At 39.8% G+C, this 19,784-nt stretch overlaps 1 gene segment (V, D, J or C); it reads right to left on the reverse strand.

The window, feature by feature from the left end:
• Positions 1–2,243: 2,243 nt before the first annotated feature.
• LOC113891295 lies at positions 2,244–13,805 on the reverse strand. The segment is given in 5 exon segments: positions 2,244–2,849; positions 4,268–4,321; positions 5,111–5,167; positions 6,795–7,124; positions 13,476–13,805. Coding segments are annotated over 4 exon segments (564 nt in total).
• Positions 13,806–19,784: the final 5,979 nt, after the last annotated feature.

Consider the following 19,784-nt stretch of genomic DNA (forward strand, 5'->3'; position numbering starts at 1 on the left):
GCATCAGTCCTTCCAATAAATATTCAGGACTGATTTCCTTTAGGATAGACTGGTTGGATCTCCTTGCACTCCAAGGGACTCTCAAGAGTTTTCTCAAACACCACAGTTCAAGAGCATCAATTCTTCCTTGCTCAGCTTTCTTTATAGTCCAACTCTCACATCCATACCTGACTACTGGAAAAGCCATAGCTTTCACTAGATGGAACTTTGTTGGCACAGTAATGTCTCTGCTTTGTAGTATGCTGTCTAGGTTGGTCATAGCTTTTCCTCCAAGGAGCAAGTGTCTTAATTTCATGGCTGAGGTCACCATCTTCAGTGATTTGGAGCCCCAGAGAATAAACTCCGTCACTGTTTTCACTGTTTCTTTATCTACCTGCCATGAAGTGATGGGACCAGATGCCATGATCTTAGCTTTCTGAATGCTAAGTTTTAAGCCAACTTTTTCACTCTCCTCTTTCACTTTCATCAAGAGACTAATTCTTCTTCACTTTCTGCCATAAGGGTGGTGTCATCTGCATATCTGAGGTTATTGATATTTCTCCCAGCAATCTTGACTCCTGCTTGTGTTTCATCCAGCCCAGCATTTCACATGATGTGCACTGCATATAAGTTAAATAAGCAGGGTAACAATATACAGCCTTGATGTACTCCTTTCCTGATTTGGAACCAGTCTGTTCCATGTCCGGTTCCAACTGTTGCTTCTTGACCTCCCTACAGGAGGCAGGTTAGATGGTCTGGTATTCCCATCTCTTGAAGAATTTTCCAGTTTGTTGTGATCCACACAGCCAAAGGCTTTGGGATAATCAATAAATATGCACAATATATATGTTTTGGAAGACGCATAATGGTCTTTTAGTTTATTTTTTAGCTTCTTATTGGGGACTAGGATTCATTGGGGGCTGCAGTTAATGAACATAAATAAATCTTAGTACATTTTATTTCCTTAGGAAATTGATGAGTGGATGTTAAGATCGCTTTCTGAGTAAAGCACATTCTAACTTGTGTAATGAGCTCGGTGATGGCCCCTCGCTGCGTGAGATCTGAGCGGGCAACGTTGGAACCGTTTCAGTCACTTGATGCCTCAACCCGGCTGCACATTAGGATTAATGAAGGAGGATTTTTAAAGTGTGATGCCTGGCCTGTGATGTAGTCTGGACATCAGTGACTTTTTTTCTTATACATTTATCAATCTATTTCTCTAATCATTTATTTATAGCTATAATAAGAGAGCCACTGGTGTACTGAAAAAGGGAGCAGGGTTTAAGTCAGGCAGACCTGGCCCAAGTGGAGTTTGGCACTGCTCTGTGTTTACCTTTGGGCATATTTCATAACCTCTCTGGGACCTCATCTTCTTGTCGGTGAATTAGAGATGTTGGGCAACAAAATATAGGCTCAGAAGTCAGAGAAATCCAGTTCTAAATAACTATTGCTTTAAAAGTAGATGTGATGAGCAGATAACCTCTCTCATCTGAAAACTGTGGCCTCTAACTGTAGCTTCTTCCAAGGGTGCTTAGAGGATTAATGGAATTATCTGGGTGAACTGTAGCAACTGAATCCCTGTTCCATCTACATCTAAACTGTCCGTGGGGAATGAGATTAGAGAAAATTCTCAGTGCATTTGTGTAATTGTGAAATCTATGGATTCTACAGTAGAGCTACCAACAGTAGATGCTAATGTTGCTTAGGGTTTACATGGACCACGCATCATGAACTTATCTACTTCACCTGCTCCAGGAGACAGGGCACTGTAACTTCATCATGCAGAGAGTTCAAATCACTGCCTGGGGTCACACAGATGCTAACACAGACCCAGGGTTCAAATGCAGGCCCTCGGGGATTAGAGTCTGCATGCTCCTCCTCTACCTGATGCCCCTCTGGTGTTGGGGCAGTTCTCGTGGGGTTAATATGAGGATCCGGAGGCAGTGCTTATGAGACCCTAGCACAGATCTGAGCACACACTGTGAAAGTCATGCTGAGTGTCAGTCACCACAGAAATGTCCCAAACCAATAAGTTTGAATCCGCTGACTTTAAAAGAGAAAGAACCCAGGCACCTTTCTTTGACTATGGATCCTCTTGGGGCCAGTGCCCCAAAGAAAGCACCATAACCACCATCCCAGGGAAAGGCTTAGACATGTGTTGTTGATCATTATTATAACCAGGGCTGAATTTGATAGCTCAGTTGTCATGCTGTCTTTTACCTTAGTTAGATTTCATAAAGTTAAAGTACACACAGACAAAAATGGACTTTTTAGTTTTTCTTTTTATTAACCTCATCTATTATGAAATAGAATACAGAATTCAAGTAGCAAAGCTGGCAGCCCCAGGGTGTGTGGCAGGGAGGGTCAGGGTCAGGATCTGGGGGGAGGTGCTGAGGGAAGAGACGGGGAGCTGCCTACTGTGTGCGCTGAGAAGGTGTGAAGACTCAGGAGCCCAGGGAGCTGATGAGGTTGTGGGGACAGTGAGGGGAGAGGCTCTCCGGACCCACCCTGGGTCCTGGCCCCGGGTAATGGCAGAATTTCTTGTTACAGAGTCAAACTGTTTGCCCAATGGTTTGAAAAACTCTTACAAAATAAACACATAATATAAAAATAACACATGGATTGGAATAACCCAAATCCAGAATAAAAACCAGGCTAGATTCTGAGCAGAGCTTTTAGAGACCATAGATGATGAAGGAACGTTGATCCTCTTATGGGGCCCCTCTATCACGAGCTCTTCTGAATGCCGCAGACGCCTGTTCTCCTGAACACACAGGAGGTGATGATGACAAGGTAGACCGTGCTCGTAATGAGGAGGAGGAGGTATGTGTAATAGGCAGAGGTGTTCATGAGGTGCAGCTGCAGGGTATCTAGGAGAAGTCCTTTGATTAGTTGCCTGTTCTTTTGAAAGGTCAGTACACAGTGATGGGAGCAGGTCACAATTCTTTCTTTCTGACGACCTACTATAAAGTGACACGCCAGCATCACCAATCCCCACAGTCAACAAGGACCACCACTACCATCACACCACCACCAGAACTACTCAGAATCCAACTCAAAGTTCAAGCCAATCGACAACTTCTGCTACGTTCACTTAGAACCTTTCTAAATATTAAAAATAAGTTTGTGTTTTTAATGAATTCATGCAGTGGGAAAAAAGAATTTTTAAGAGATTTTAGCATTTTCTTTGCCCTCACTATGTCTCTAAGTAATAAAAACAGCTAATCTTCATTAACCCCAAATACCAGGCATTTATTCTGAGAGCTTTGCAAGCAAAGCTCTAATCTTACTTCATTTCACAATAATTCATAAGATTGTTATTTTCATTTCCATTTTACAAGTCAACTGTGAATGGAGAGAATGAATTTGCCAGATGTCACACATTTAGAAAATACCAGAAACCGTATTTTATTCCCAGCAATCTGACTGTAAAGAACACATTCTTAACTGCTCTGGAGTCCTGCATCTCCACATGAGATAAATACTCCAGACAGGAAAGTCTTAGCATAAACATCAAGTGGAACTGCTGACTTGGAAGCATCTGAGCCATTATATGTTGTGCGTTAGTGAGATTCCTACAAAAGTTACAATCCATGAAGTTTTCTGGTGTTCACAGAGGGTGGATAGTGGGGTTTAGTAAAGAGAACATTGCATTCACAGAAAATGCGTGCAAGATACAGCACAATACCTTCCATATAAGAAGATTTCAGTAAGTGTCATTTCACGTATTAACTACCAGCACAATCAAAATACTAGACACAAAAACATATCATGTTTCCTGGTCATTAGACACAAAAGCCACACTAACAAATGAAATCCACTGTGTAAATAGTTCAGAGTTTATCATGAACAGTTTCTAATTTAGAGTCATCTCACACCAAAACCAGCATTTATTGTGCTAAGATGACCCCTAGGAAATGATAACGTTTAGTGGGTAAGTCGTGTCCGACTCTTTTGAGACTCCATGGACTGTAGCCCACCAGCCTCCTCTGTCCATGGGATTTCCCAGGCAAGAATACTGGAGTGGGTGGCCACTTCCTTTTCCAGGGGATCTTCCCAACCCAGGGATTGAATTTATGTCTCCTGCATTGGTAGGCAGATTCTTTACCACTGAGCCACCAAGCCCAAGAAATGATGATAGATTTACTTAAAATACCACTCAGTCTATTTCTGCAAATCCCAACAGTATAGCTTTTTTTACATTAAACCAAGTAAGTTCAAAAGTTAATTTATATGGTGGACAAAAGTGCTATAGCTGACATAACAGCAAAACTAAACAAAAACTTACTGTTTTCATCTTTCAGACATGCTTTTGTAGAATTTACAACAGGGACTTGTTTTTCTAGAAGAAAGGAAAGCAAGTATTAGTTGATTGTGTATAACTATTTTTGACAGTGTGATACGTATGTGCATATAGACATCTATATGCATGCTCCGTTGCTGAGTCCTGTCCAATTCTTTGCTACCCCATGGACTTAGCCTGTCAGATTCCTTGTCCGTGGGATTCTTCTGGAAAGAATACTAGAATGGGTTGCTATTTTCTCCTCCAGGGGCTCTTCCCGACGCAGGGATTGAACCCACATCTCCCAGATCTCCTGCATTTCCTGCACTGGCAGGTGGATTCCCTACCACTGGGCCACCTGGGAAGCCATGGTTGTGGTTTAGTCACCAAGCCATGCCCAACTCTAGTGACCCCATTAACTATAGCCCACCAAGCTCCTCTGTTCACGGGATTTTCCAGGCAAGAATACTGGAGTGGATTGCAATTTCCTTCTCCAGGGGATCTTGTTGACCCAGGGATCAAACTCGGGTCTCCTGCATTACAAGCAGATTCTTTATATTGGGAAGTCATATATATATTATCCCTGCCTATTATTTTAGTCTGTCTATATGTCTGTACACATATATGTATTCTCCTGATAGAATACATTCTCCTGACAGAAGAGGAGTCATTAAAAGTATAACAATGATGAGCCCCACAATTGCAGGTAATTGGTCTTTTTACTTTAAGCCAGGTAGACTTCAAAAGGGAAATTCATCAGAAAGCAATGCAAGAGATGCAGGAGATGTGGAATAAGAAGGAAAAAAAGACTGAAGCATGACATAAAGGCAAACGTGTACAAAAACTTACTTTTATCCTTCAAACCATCATTTGGAGGTTTAGTAGTAGTGACAACTGAAGAGACAACTACAAGAAATGAGAACAATTATTAGTCAAATTTTCACGCCTGTTATTTGGCAATGTGCATTTATGTTTATATATGTGTTATTAAAACACACATATATAAGTAGATAATCTGCTGAGAAAGAAACATTCATTAAGAAATATGAGCCCTACAATCCAGGAAGAGTTGGTCTGATTCTATGTAATTCAGTACATCAGGTCAGCATCAAAATAAATTCATCCAATCCCAGAAAATAAAACAGAATCTCTTATTTGAAGGAGTCTGGCTCCAGCAAATTTCCCATCGAGGAAAAATAAAAAACCAGCCACACCTTTCTATATCACTCATATCTCCAGCATCCGATACTCTTGCAATTGTGATATGTGTGGGAATAAAGAAAACAATACTAATAAGGCTGATAGCCATTGAGTGATTATTACTGTGCCAGGCACTCACTTACATACTGCACATGCAATACGTCATTTACTCCCCCACTGACACTGGACTGAGGTGTATTTTGGAGGATTCCATGTTACAAAGGAGTAAGTAAGAATTAGATGGTAAGTAACTTGCTTAGAGTCATATCAGTGATGGCAGAGCCAGAACTCTAAGGATTGTTGAGGGAGATTAAATGAGACAAAGCTGAGAAAAGTACTTTGTAGAAATAATCCATAGAAATGCAGAAAAATTAATCTATAGACAGAAAACAGAATTCCACACCAAAAATAGCTTCCTTTCTTAAATATTTTTAGCAATGATGATTTTATTACAGGAGCTCAGCATTTCAGTGCAATTCTTTTGAGGACTGAAAAATAGGCCAAATCACATTTATAGTCCTCTAACTAAGGGGAGGACGTCCCTGGTGGAGCAGTGGATAGGAATCTGCCTGCCAATGCAAGGGGCATGGGTACACACTCCTTTCAGGCCTGGCACGTAACGTGCTAGGCTGCAATGAAAGTTGGTGAGAGGCATTTTCCAATGGCAAGAAATACATTCATTATGTAGAATGCAAGTAAGTCTGTGTGCTCTAGCCTCACCCCATCTTTAATCACAAATTTCTACTCCAAGTGATATATAAAAAAATCCAAATCTTAAAAACCTAACACCATGGACCATAATAAATGTACAGTAGCCAAGTTACTCTGATTTCTGTTGATCTGCAATCTGGCTCGTGCATAAGAACATCAATTTGATGTTAAGACTCGTTTCTGGACTACAGTTTGAGTAAAGCAAGATTGAAGTTAGATGACTTTGTTTGATGAATAGAACACTCATAAAAGACATACAATTATTCTTACTTCCTAATAAACTAAGATCTTCAACAGTGGAATCTCTTTTTGTGTGTTTATAGTGTGCTAAATTGTTAGGTACTTCCATATATGTTGTTTGATTTAAACCATATAACAACCCCAAAATACTATATTATGACCTTAATATTTTGGATGATGAACCAAGGCTGACAAAGTTTAGGTGAACTTTTCTCTTTCTTTTTTATTTCAAACACTACACTTTTTTTTTTATTCTGTAAGGAAATAGCTTTCAATTTAAGAAAGTTTTGCATTTGTTTTTCATTAATGCTTGACAGAAGAGGTGGAGTATCCCTTTGAAAAATTGTTCTAGGAAGTTATACTTATATTTCTATTCACATACCTTCATTCACTGGCGGAAAAAGAATCTCTTGATTATCTCCTCTTTTATTTTTCTCATGTTTGACGATACATATGTGTTCTTTATCCATGGAGTTTCCAGACACGGTCAGCCAGCTGAACTTCATGTATGTGTCAGCAGTCTTCACGGTATTTCCCTGCTGGGATGGCAAAACTCTGTTGCCTCTTTTTTCTCTCCAATAAACCTTAATAACATGAGGGAAAAAATTCTCCAGAAGACAAAGATATGTTCCAGTATTCTCACGCTTGATTTCAGTAATCGAAGGAAGAAACATAGTGGGCTTGGGGGACATGTCTATATCAAGGTCTCTATCTGTAGGAGAAAATGAAACAGTAATTAAAAAGAGTTATTACACAAACACAAATGTTGGTGTTATTTGGAACAACCTAGCAAGTGGTAAGAGGAAGATAGCCTGGTTGTTCATCCACAGAAGGTGGTGAGGTGTGTTTTATTGTTCTTGTTTTCAATGGGAAGAGAGGTTCAAGACATCATAAAACTTAAAGTCCCAGCTAATATGTAACAGAGGCTGGATTAACCTTGACATTTGTTCTTTCTCCGCATGTTACAATGGGGTTTGACTTTTAACTGCCCCATATCAAGGCTTCCAGCCTTCATGAACACATTTATTGTTTAAAAATCTATTTTATTTTATTATAATGGAGACTGTTTTAGGGTGAATGGGAGTGCGTGGTGGGAATGGATTGAGGGAGAAGACCAGGTAACTATGAAAATGTCTCTATAGGGCATATTAAAAAACATATTTATAACTCATTTTTCTTGTCAAGTGAGAAAAAGTATGCTAAAGAGAGACAAATATCTCCAAATTCAATTTTTTGTGTGTGAGTGGACAGTAAGATAACTTTCCATTTGAGGAATTAAAAGTACAGCTGTATTTTCTGGAGAATTTTTGTTCAGTCAGCATTCTTGTCTGCAAACAACTCCCTACTGGATAAAATTCTCCCTTAACATTTGAATTGAGTGTAGGTACATATATACATTCCCTATCATCTGCCAAGACAATGTACCAAATATGATAGCTACACATTATCTCATTTAGTTTTCATACAACCCGTACTGGGTATACATTATTATCCCACTTTATGGATTAGAGACTGAGGCCAGAAAATAATTGCCCAAATTCACATAAGCATAAGTGGTACACCTGAAGTTCCAAGTCCACATGATTCCAAAGCCCAGGTTCGTTGAAAACACTCTTCCACATCAGGAAAGGAAATATGTCAACTCACAAAACTTACTTGTAATAACAAATTTAAACCTTGGGCCAAACACTTTCAAAATGACTGGACACTTTATACATGAATCCTTAGTAGTAGTCCACATGTACACAAGACAAATCCTATTAGGTTCCTTGCACAGTGTTTTTCCATACTGTCTTTTACAAACAGGGATTTGTTTTAAAATTCTTCCTAAGATTTCCACATCTAATCCTCTTTCACATTCCCATTTTTTCCTAAACATTCTACAGTTCAGTTCAATTCAGTTGCTCAGTCATGTCCGACTCTTTGCGACCCTATGAAGCGCAGCACGCCAGGCCTCTCTGTCCATCACCAACTCCCGGAGTTCATTCAGACTCACATCCATCGAGTCGGTGTTGCCATCCAGCCATCTCATCTTCTGTCGTCCCATTCTCCTCCTGCCCCCAATCCCTCCCAGCATCAGAGTCTTTTCCAATGAGTCAGCTCTTCACATGAGGTGGCCAAAGTACTGGAGTTTCAGCTTTAGCATCATTCCTTCCAAAGAACCATATATTTTTCCTTGAATTGTTTCTTGCCTTCCCCAATTCCCTTGAAAAAAAAAATTGCTTTCTCCTGCTATCTACCTATGACAAAAATTTTATTCCGTTAACAAACATTTTTCTATAATAATTTCAAAATTATTCAACCCATATAGAAATCGTTAGACTAATTTAGCTTCTCTGACTTCTTCATATCCTAGGGAAACTATGGTGGCCTTCAGTTCAAGAGACCAGGCTTCTGGTCCTGCTTCATTTTCCTCATAAGTTCTGTGACTGAGCCAACTGGGTCAATTAAAGCCTTTGATACTTTATTTATTTGAAAATGAAGTTCATGTAAATCATTAGTGTTTTTGCCCCAGAAATCCCCTGGACAGAGGAGCCTGATGTGCTACAGTCCATGGGGTTGCAAAAGAGTCGGACACAACTTAGCATTTAAACAACAACAGCAAACCAGTGCTGCAGTGAGACCAAAACGAAACAAGATGTGAAAAGTAAGTTGATTAAAAATGCTATGGAAATAAGAGATAATAGTTCTCATTATTAGTGATTTGTTTGTGTTGATTGTGTGTTCCAACATGACATTTTTATATCATGGTACCAGAGCTCATCCTTACTGATCAGAATTCAGTATTTTGGTTGCAACTGAATCCCTGCCAATTAACCTTGGACACTGGTTCCCTTGATTGCAATTCCACTGTGCTCTCAATTGTCTGAAATCCTCAACTCTATCATCACAGGAAACATGCCTTTCACAAACCAAATTGATAGGCAATTATTAGTCTTGTCTTAGCCAATGTATTTCCAGGGTTAAAAAAATCAAAAGGAACATTGGCTAAAGCCTAATATATTCAGTTAGTATATGAAACTGCTTCACTTGTTTTGTTCAAAACAAATGGCAGAGGGAATACACCCCATCCTGTTCACGTCGCCGTTTGTCCCGGGGCCAACCTCCAAAGAAATAAAATGTTTTTTTTTGTTTTTTTCTTGTAAGCTGTGGAGAAGACGGGTTGGGAGGCAGGGATAGGACTTTACGTGGCCCCAGTGGAGTTGAGGAGGGGGGCAGAGGAAGGTCGCTTTGTTTCCAGTCCTGCTAACAGCCCCCCCCCCCCAAAAAAAAAAAACAAATGGCATTCCCCCCAGTCAAGACCACAATTGATTTTGGCTCCAAGCTTTGACTAGAAATTTTAGCCTTGAATTGACTTCTATCCAGCTCATGAACAGAGTTCAACTTGTGAGTCCTTGCAGTGGGCCTTTAAGACAGGATGACTAGAGAAATGGCAGGATACCTGGTCCTCAAATTCCCCTAGAGTCATATTGCATCATGAAAACCTTCCCTGCCTGACTCTCTCTGCAGGGTCATCTCTGAATGACATTAAACTTTATGATGTTCGTAACATTGATGCCCTGGAAGCAAGAACTGGATTTATTTAAAAACCATTTCTTCCATTTTATATAATAGGTGTTGAAGCCAATGTCCACCTATTACTTCATTTTCCTCCCAAAGACTCCTGCATTGAGATCTCTTTCTAATATTATTTTAACATAGTTTATTGGAAAATTTGGTATGCTTCTTTATCACTTTATTAAAAATATCATTCCACTACATTTTTTCAACTTTTAAAATTTTCAATCACTTGTTTATAGATATAGAACATACACATATCTCTCCTATCTCTGAGAATGAAATCTTACACTGTGTTTCCTGCCAGGTCTTCACAGGCCTTTTTCCTTCTACTTCCATGAGTGTCTTTGATTTTCTATTCCTATTTTTGCCCTGCCTGAACCTGTGTGTGTGTGTGTTTAAGTATTCATTTATTTGGCTGCATCAGGTCTCTAGTTGTGGCACACAGGATCTTCTTTGCAGCATGCAGGATCTAGTTCCCCAATCAGGGAATGAACCCAGGCTCCCGCACTGGGAATTCAGAGACCCAGTCACTGATCCAGCAGGAAAGTCCCTGTATGTGTGTTTTTATCTTCAGTTCAGTTCAGTTGCTCAGTCATGTCCGACTTTTTGCGACCCCATGAATCGCAGCAGGCCAGGCCTCCCTGTCCATCACCAACTCCCAGAGTTCTTCTCAAATAAAGTTTGGAAGCAAGCAACTTACATAAAATAACAAATAGCATGTTTCTTTTTCTGCCTTGGATTTTGATAATTTAGTAAGTTCTAAGGCAATGGCACCCCACTCCAGTACTCTTGCCTGGAAAATCCCATGGATGGAGGAGCCTGGTAGGCTGCAGTCCATGGGGTTGCGAAGAGTCGGACACGACTGAGTGACTTCACTTTCATTTTTCACCTTCATGCATTGGAGAAGGAAATGGCAACCCACTCCAGTGTTCTTGCCTGGAGAATCCCAGGGACGGGGGAGCCTGGTGGGCTGCCGTCTATGGGGTCGCACAGAGTCGGACATGACTGAAGCGACTTAGCAGCAGCAGCAGCAACTCCAACAGAGCATGAGGAATCAGATAACATGTTTGCAAATCCTAGTTCTGTGAGATAGATGCAAGACATAGAGAACTGTGTCTGTTTTGAATTTCTGTCCAACTTTTTTCAATATTTACATAAATATATGGAGAAGTTGACCCTGCTACGGTGACACAGAGGTGACTTTCAGCAAACCACATAAGGTAAGAATGTGCCGAGAACTGAAGAACTCTCCCTGCTCTCTCTGGGCTGCTTGGATTACCTCTGTTTCCATCCCACATCCATTGGGAGTAGAGTTGCATCTTTTTTCACTATTTTGCCTGAATCTTTTTAAATCTCCTTTCAAAAAGTGTTTTCAGTGTAAAGTCAGTTCCTGGTCAAGAGTGTCACTTAGAGTAAATATGTCTTTCATTACCAAAGAGGAACAGAAGCATTGTTTTCACAAATGACAGTAAAGCAAATTATAAGCTACTAAATAGTCAATCAAAGTAGTCGTTTAAAAGGTGAGGCTGAGTGCTTAGTCATTCAGTTGTGTCTGACTCTTTGAGACCCTTTGGACTGCAGCCTGCCAGGCTCCTCTGACCATGGGATTTTTCAGGTGAGGATACTGGAAAAGGTCAGGCTACGGAACTGTAAATACTCAGGATATACAAACATGACTTAAATGTTTCTAACATCAATAACAGTCCAGATCATGTACTTTGGAATAGACAAATCCCTATTGAATCCTAAACTTTGCAATATATCTTGTTAGGTGACTGTAGGCTAGTAACTGAGCTTCTTAAAACCTCAGTGTCCTTATATATGAACTAGGAATAAGATGATTCCTGCTGAGGAATGAGATACAGCACTGAAACTTCTTATGCTGTCTGATTCTCAGTAAATAGCAGCTGATACTAAAATTCTCTTTAGTGAGACGACTTAAGGTAAGGACATTTCATTAAATTCTTCCACCAGATAAAATACATGAGTTTTATAAGCTATAAATATTACATCAATTGAGAAAGAAACAAGCCCATCAATCCAAGATCTGCTGTCTGTCTAGCAGCCACGGATCATAGAACATGGGTCCTAATCATGGCAGAATCTATAAAGCTCATCTGGTAGAATAGAAACTGTTTGACTGTTGGGACTCGCTCTATCTTTGTCTAGCTTACTCTTTTATCTCCAGCATCCAACACAGAAACTGTCCTCAATAAATAAATGCTGAGAGAATGGGCAGATGAGGATATTCAACCATGTAAACTGTTTTCATGGACTTTGGAGCTGACATGGCTCATAAGAGAGGGAGTAAAAGTCTCTTGGTCATGTCTGACTCTTTGCAACCCCATGGACTGTAGCCCACCAGGTTCCTCTGTCCATGAAATTCTCCAAACAAAAATGCTAGAGTGGGTAGCCATTCCCTTCTCCAGGGTATCTTCTTCACCCAGGGATCAAACCTGGGTTTCCAGCATCACGGGCAGATTCTTTACTACCTGAGCCACCAGGGAAGACAGGGCTCATTGAGCTCACAAATTCCATGAAACTGATCCATATCCAGGCAATGTAACAAGAGATGTGACTACATACATTTCAACTTATCTCAGCCTCCCTCTAAGAAGCTACAGTAATAAGAAATGGGATTTATCTATGTTCTATAGTCATTTACTATAAGAATTTTTATGTACCGATTTTAGGATGGGATGAAAACCGATAATGTAGTTTTGTAAAATATTGGGAGACAAGGACACTGTGTTTTATCTCAAAGTGTAGAGAAGAAATAATTAAGAAAAGTGATTCTCACTTAATAGATTGTCTAGAAGAAAAGGAAATTTAATCAATAGCTTATACCAATGTAATGACATATGTTAATGGTGTAAGAATATTGACACATAAACGAAACAGTAAAAAAGACATGATCCTCAAATATTTTACTATCTGCTGCTAAGACGCTTCAATCGTGTCTGACTCTGTGCGACCCCATAGACGGCAGCCCACCAGGCTCCCCTGTCCCTGGGATTCTCCAGGCAAGAACACTGGAGTGGGTTGCCATTTCCTTCTCCATTTCTACATCTCCATTTTACTATCTAGTCTGAGTCTATTTTAATGGTTTATGTTTGTGTGTGTGTATTTTAAAAGAAAAATTCCATTCTGTTTTTGAGGAGAGAATAAATCATTTACAAAATAGTTGAGTTTCCATATACAGCAACCAGTACCTGCAGAATTATTGTTCATATGCTAAGACCAAGCATGCGGCAGTTAGACAAAGTGAATACTTTAGATCCTTGGGTCAAGAAGATACCCTGGGGAAGGAAATGGCAACCCACTTCAGAATTTTTGCCTGTGGAATCCCATCGACAGAGGAGCCTGGCAGGCTACAGTCCACAGGGTCGCAAAGAGGCGGACATGACTGAAGTGACTTAACACACAGCACAGATTGTTTTCTCTACAAAAACACTTGTCACTTTCCCATAACTAAGGCAAAAAAGAGAAAAACATTACTTACCAGGAGGAGCTACTATGAGCTCAGTTGCTTTTCCAAATATCTTCTTCCAGCCTGCACTATCACACTGGTTGAAGCTCCTACAATAATCTTAGCCTTCTCCTAACTTCATATCATGACTGGAAGTTAAACATTTTGTACTGGAAATTTGATCTTATGGATTCTTTTGAAAGTCCTTAAACATAGGTTTTATGGTATCTGATGTTTTATTAGTTTTCCTCAGACAAATGGACCCAAATATCTGCTTTCCATGGAGGAGAAATTATTGAAGGCACTGATGAAAGATGAAAGGAAGAAAAACAGGAAAAGAAGAGTTCACCACCAACGGGTTAACCACCTGCCTTCCTAAATTTCCAGTAATAGTATTCAAAGAATTAAGCCTTTTTTTTTTTTTTAATTTCCAGGTGTTCAACTCTGTTGAAACTGCTCAGAGTTTGCATCAAAGAAAGACCCTTCCGTTCTCACAAACACCAGAACCTCTCCCTTAGGGATTTGGGGCTATATTGTTGAAAGGAGGTAACTCTTCAGTCACTGAAAATGTAAATACTCCATCACAAGTGTACTTGGAAAATGTGAGCAAAGTTCTCCATTCACTGGGTAACATTCTTTACCATGGCAACACAAGATGAGAAAATAAGTTCTGTGATGAGTTTTTCTTTTCACCCTTAGGATTTAAGAAGAAATTTGTAGAATTTTCTCTCCTTTGAAATAATAGATTCCTTATTGAAACTAAAACTTAAAAACAATATCCATTTATCTGATAAGTTGTAAGAAGACTCTTGGAGACTGTTTCGTAATCTGGAGATACTCATCTTGGATCAGGGTGAAAAAAGGTTGTCAGAGGCATCTGGGTGCTCCTCTGGCATGCATGAGCTGTCCATCCCCCAGGACCCACACAAGACAGATCAAGTATCCTTCTGTCCATGCCAGATCCACCTGGTTGGTCCTGGCCTAAGTCCTATCACCAAGCAGTGCCTTTGCCCTGAGAATGAAAATAGGTCACAGTGCCAACTGTCCATTCATAGTAGCTGAGCCCTTAATACACAGAAGACGAGAGATCTGGATGAATATTTTGTTTAGAAAGCTTTTTTTAATTGAAAATTAAGTTAATAGTATTCATACTTTGGGTTGTCAAATACCATTTGGACCTATTGAGATCTCAGTGGTATCTGAGGTACCACTCAGTACCTCTCTGGTAGCTTGTACTCTGTTTTTCCTTATTCTAGACCATGAATCAAATTATCAGGAGCTTTAGGAGTTGCCTATTTTTCCAAACCTATGAAAGCTTTACCAATAAAATGCAAAAGAGTAAGTAAAGAGTTATAAAATCATTTGTCAAATTTATAAGAAAATTCTAGAGCTATAAGAAGAAAGAGTGTAAGGTTTTATAAAGGCCATAAAATTAAACCTGAATAAATAAAGAGACATATCATATTTGTATAAGGAAAACTAAATATCATAAAGATACTGATCTTTCCTAAATTCACATTTATGAAGTTACTATAATTCTTATGAGAATTAAGAAAATATTTCATTTTTTGTTCTATGATATAAGGGTTCAGGGTTAGCAAGTTAAATAACATTAAATATGATTAAGAATAATATTGAATAGACATTTGGCCTAATAGATGTAAACCTTTATTGCAAAGTTACTGACATAACATGATAATGGTGTATGAATAGTGAGACATAAATGAAACAGAAGTCCTCTAGCAAATACTTCAAGTATATGTTGATATAAAAATATGGTAAGTCGTTTTTAAATTGTAGGGAAACAAAGAGGTTATCTTAAAACTAGATTAGGATAATTGATAATCTGTTGGGAAAACAGAAATAATTTTCTATCAAACACAATATATGTGAAGTTCATATTAAAAAACGTCTAGAGATGTGAAGCTCCAATACTTTGGCCACCATATGTGAAGAACTGACTCACTGGAAAAGACCCTGATGCTGGGAAAGATTGAAGGCAGGAGGAGAAGGGGACGACAGAGGATGAGATGGTTGGATGGCATCACCAACCCTATGGACATGAGTTTGAGCAAGCTCCAGAAGTTGGTGATGGACAGGGAAACCAGGTGTGCTGCAGTCCATGGGGTCACAAAGAGTCAGATATGTCTGAGAGACTGAACTGAACTGAGAGATGTAAGTTAAAAGGAACAAATAAGAGACTAATTGACTCCTTGAGTAGAGAAACTTCAAATAGAAAGAGAACAGGAGACATCCTTACTTAATAGTTATTTTTTAAGAAGTAAGAATGTGAGCAATTTTTACAGCATTTTCAAATATATATTTTTAGAAAAGAATGAATGATGAGGAAATACTGATGGTGGTAGGGAGGAAAGTGATATGATCAGATCTGTGCTTTAGAAAGAAAAATAGCAGGAAGGTTGGCTGTCAGGGGAGCAATCCCGGGGAAGCAGATACGTTTCAGAGATGGTCGCCATGAGCCACTGAGAGGTCTCTGAGGACCCAGGTCACTGTACTGACACAGTGGGGATGCATAGAAGGGCTGGTGCAATAAATATTAGCAGGTTTGTCAGAGCTTCTAAGGAATTCACGAGATAAATAAAATGACCATTAGCAAGGTTGAAAGTACAGAAAAAGATGTTTTAACATCCTGGGACACATTCTGTGTGGTGAAGCTTCATGGTCAAGGTTGTGGGGCAGCCACACACATCCTTGTCCTTCAGGGAAATTCCTACCCATCTCACAACAATCAGGGGCAAGTTAGGAGCTGGGTGTAAATATTCTATTTTCTCCTGTGCCAACCAGATAGAGGATGATCAAAAATTCAGGCTGCTATTTTACAAATATTTATCCCTTCAGTATAGAAAACTTAACTACAGAAGCTATTTACTGATCCTTCTTATTGGTTCAACCATGCAAAGTATGACATATATAGACCCTCTCACTTTTCGGCTACATGTTGACCTGTATCTTCTGGCTCCACAAAGCATTCTCAATGGTCCATTAATTTCTGACTAGAGGAAATGAACAAATCATTAGTTTAATTTGATATTTCCTTTGAGGTACATAGGAAATAGCACAGTGCAACTCTTATCATTATTTTCTAAATATGTGAGCCGTTATATTGCTTAATCATGTTTTATCCAAAAGATGGGAATTCTTTCTGTTCCAACCATTTTCATCAGAGGATCAATTTCCTACCTGGATACATTTGCAAGAACACATGCTGCATCTCTGTGAATATACAGGTCACCCTGACTCCCCCACTTCTCTTCTTTATCCTTTCATTACTTCTTGTTGGTTCTGGGTAGAGTGTAGGGAAAAGCATAGGTTTAAATGACATTTATACTTGGCTTCAAACTGTGTCTCTTCTGATACCAATGCCTTTGTGATCTTGGATGCTACAGAGTTTCTCTGAATCCCAAGTTCACCATGCATTAGGGGTGGGGGAGGATATGATAGTACCTAAGTCAGAAAAATGAGGTCGAGTTCAGGTCTGGAAATTACTTGGTGCTCAGCCATTGCCAAGTATTCCCAGTAGCCACAGAGGAAGCACAGGGTAATGGGGCCATCTCAGCCAAGGCTGCAGTTTTGTCTTCAACTGTCTGGACGGCAAGTGGCTCCTGGGAGGAAGACTCCTGTCTGCTTCATCTGTATATTCTTTACATAGAGGCCAGGCCACAGCTAACAGTTACAAGCACTAACAGTTATTGAACTTGTACTGTGTGACAAGCATGGGTCTAAGTTCTTTACATGGATTGACCCAATGAATTGTCCACAAACCCTCCAAGGTGGGAACACTTATTACAACCCTTTAACTGAGGGAGAGATTGAATCTGAGAATGTTGAACAGGGTAATTGTGTGTCCCGTGTGGGGGCACCAATGCATATTAGAAAAAAATGGGCATTTGAGGTGGAAAGGGACATGCTTCATCACAATTTTTGAACTGCACACAATAAGTCCATAAGTCTTTGTACAGATGCCTCCAAAAATCCTTGATTCACTTTTGAATTTTTTTTTCAATGTGGCGGCCACCTCCTCCTTGAACGTATCCTCACTCAGCTCGGGCACAATGACCTCCTTGCCACCATACACCCTAAACTTCAGGTTCTCACCACTAAACGTTTTTCACTTATGAGCAGCTCTCAGGCTGCTAGCAGTGAGGTCTGGAGTGTGTCCAAAAGAATTCCAGTGAAGAACTCCAGTCAAACCAACCTCTCAATTCAGTCCCCATGATTGAGCAGCAAATCATTTACCCTTTTCCATGACCTGTGAAGAATATTTCTGTCTTTCCCAGGAGGGTAGATGGGGCAGTGCAACCCCAAATGCAGTAATCAAAGGGCATCTTAGTGTTTCATCTTGATGATTTTCTGTTGCTCAAGAGATTTGTCATGTCTTTTTGCCTTGAAAAACAATTCCTAGAACTCAGAAGTCAGGAACAATTCATTGCATAAAAAATCCCTCTGCAGAGAATTCTCTACATTTTCCCAATACACAAAATTTCAGTGTAAAGCAGATCAGGGAAATAAATATGCAGAACAAAACCTAAACAATATTAGAAAAATATAAATGACAATAAGTTTATACTTCAGTCTTTTTTAAAGTCGTAAAATAGTTAAAACACATGGTCCCTGATATAAGAGACCAAGTTAAAGTTGGTTTGTTTACTATCCAATTCCTTCTTCCCTGCAATTACAGAAATAAGAAGAACCTGAAACTTGACCTGTGGTTGTGGGTTCTCAAGCAAAAATAGGATGACCTGGGAGAGCAGGAGTATCCAGGGTGCAACAAGACAGGAAGGGTTTTGGGTTAGGAACAAGCCCATGAGTACCATTCTGGAATGCATTTGTGTGTCAGGCTGGGAACCTGTCCATTTCAGAGAGAAGTGTGTCACTTTATCTGTTACCACCAGGACAGCAGTTCTTAAAAACCAACTTGAATAAGAATCAGCTATGGAGTTTATTGAAAAATGCACATTTTCAGCCTTCATTCCTATGTTTGTATTCATGGTGTTGGGTGTCACCTAGAACTAGCACTATTATCCCAACTCAGGTGCTTCTGCTGCAAGTGGTCAATGGACCACAGTTGAAGAAACACTCCTCTGATAGAAATTTGGAGGATCCAATACACAGGAGATCACAAACATGTGGATCTAACACTTCTGTTCGTGCTAAGTTGCTTCAGTTGTGTCCAACTCTTTGCGACCCAATGGATTCTCCAGATAAAAACACTGGAGTGAGTTGCCATGCTCTCCTTCAGGGGATCTTCCCGACCCAGGGATCGAACCCAGGTCTCCTGCAGCTCCTTAATTACAGGTGAATTCTTTACCGCTGAGTCACCAGGAATTCCACATCCTTAAATCTAGCCCAGTAAGAAAGCCATACTCCTTTCATGTATGACTTTTCAGCTGAAAGAGATACTATTCATTGTCTAATTGTTCACCCAAAGCATTCTTTACAATGAATTAATGAGAAAAAAATAATCTGATAAACCTCATTCCAGTTTGGGACTTGGCCATGTTAATGTAGAGGGCAGGAGTGGAAAGAACCCCTGGCTTGACTTGTTTAATGCAGAACAGTTCTGGTTGTGGACTGACTGAATTCAAAACAAAGTGGAAGAAGAGTACAATGGTTGACATTGTTACAGAAATCACTGTTTTCTTACACTTTCACTATGTCAGCCATGCCTTAATTGGTTATATGAGGAAAGTATCAGTTTGTCCAAAAGAAATATGATACTAGCTTGAGGTTCAGGAAGTCCAAGTTCTCATTTTCATCTTTTCTTACTCTTCATATTCCTGAATATTGAAGACGCTTCATTCCCAGCCATTTTCTCTGGATAATGATCAGATAAATGATTCAGTATAGCTAAGCTTTTCATTATTTTTTATGTTTGTGATTTGTGTTATTTTTTGATAACTTATTTACTTTCTGCATCAGGTCTTAGTTGCGACATGCAGGATCTCTGTTGCATCGTGTAGGGTCTTCCCTTGTGGCACAGGAACTTCTAGTTGTGGAACAGGGTCTTCAAAACATGCAGGTGTAGTTGCTCCAGAACACAAGCACCCTGCATTCCAAGGCAGATTCTTAAACACTGAATCACAGTGAGGTTCCCAACCTTTCCATGCTCTCCTAAATACTTCCCTTAACAGATCAACCCAAGGTGCCCTGTCTCCTAAAGAGGAGGTTGAATAGACTCCAGCAGCTCCCAGGCGAGTTAAAAGAAGATGAAGCCTGACAGTTGCTTGTCTGAGGCATGAAGATGGAAGCCTGCTTTTAGAAAAAACTGTGGCTTTGGTGGGAGAGGTGAGTGACAATTGAATATTAAAGTTGGGGGATGGG

The sequence above is a fragment of the Bos indicus x Bos taurus genome, chromosome 4 (assembly GCF_003369695.1).
Source record: "Bos indicus x Bos taurus breed Angus x Brahman F1 hybrid chromosome 4, Bos_hybrid_MaternalHap_v2.0, whole genome shotgun sequence".
Taxonomy (NCBI): domain Eukaryota; kingdom Metazoa; phylum Chordata; class Mammalia; order Artiodactyla; family Bovidae; genus Bos; species Bos indicus x Bos taurus.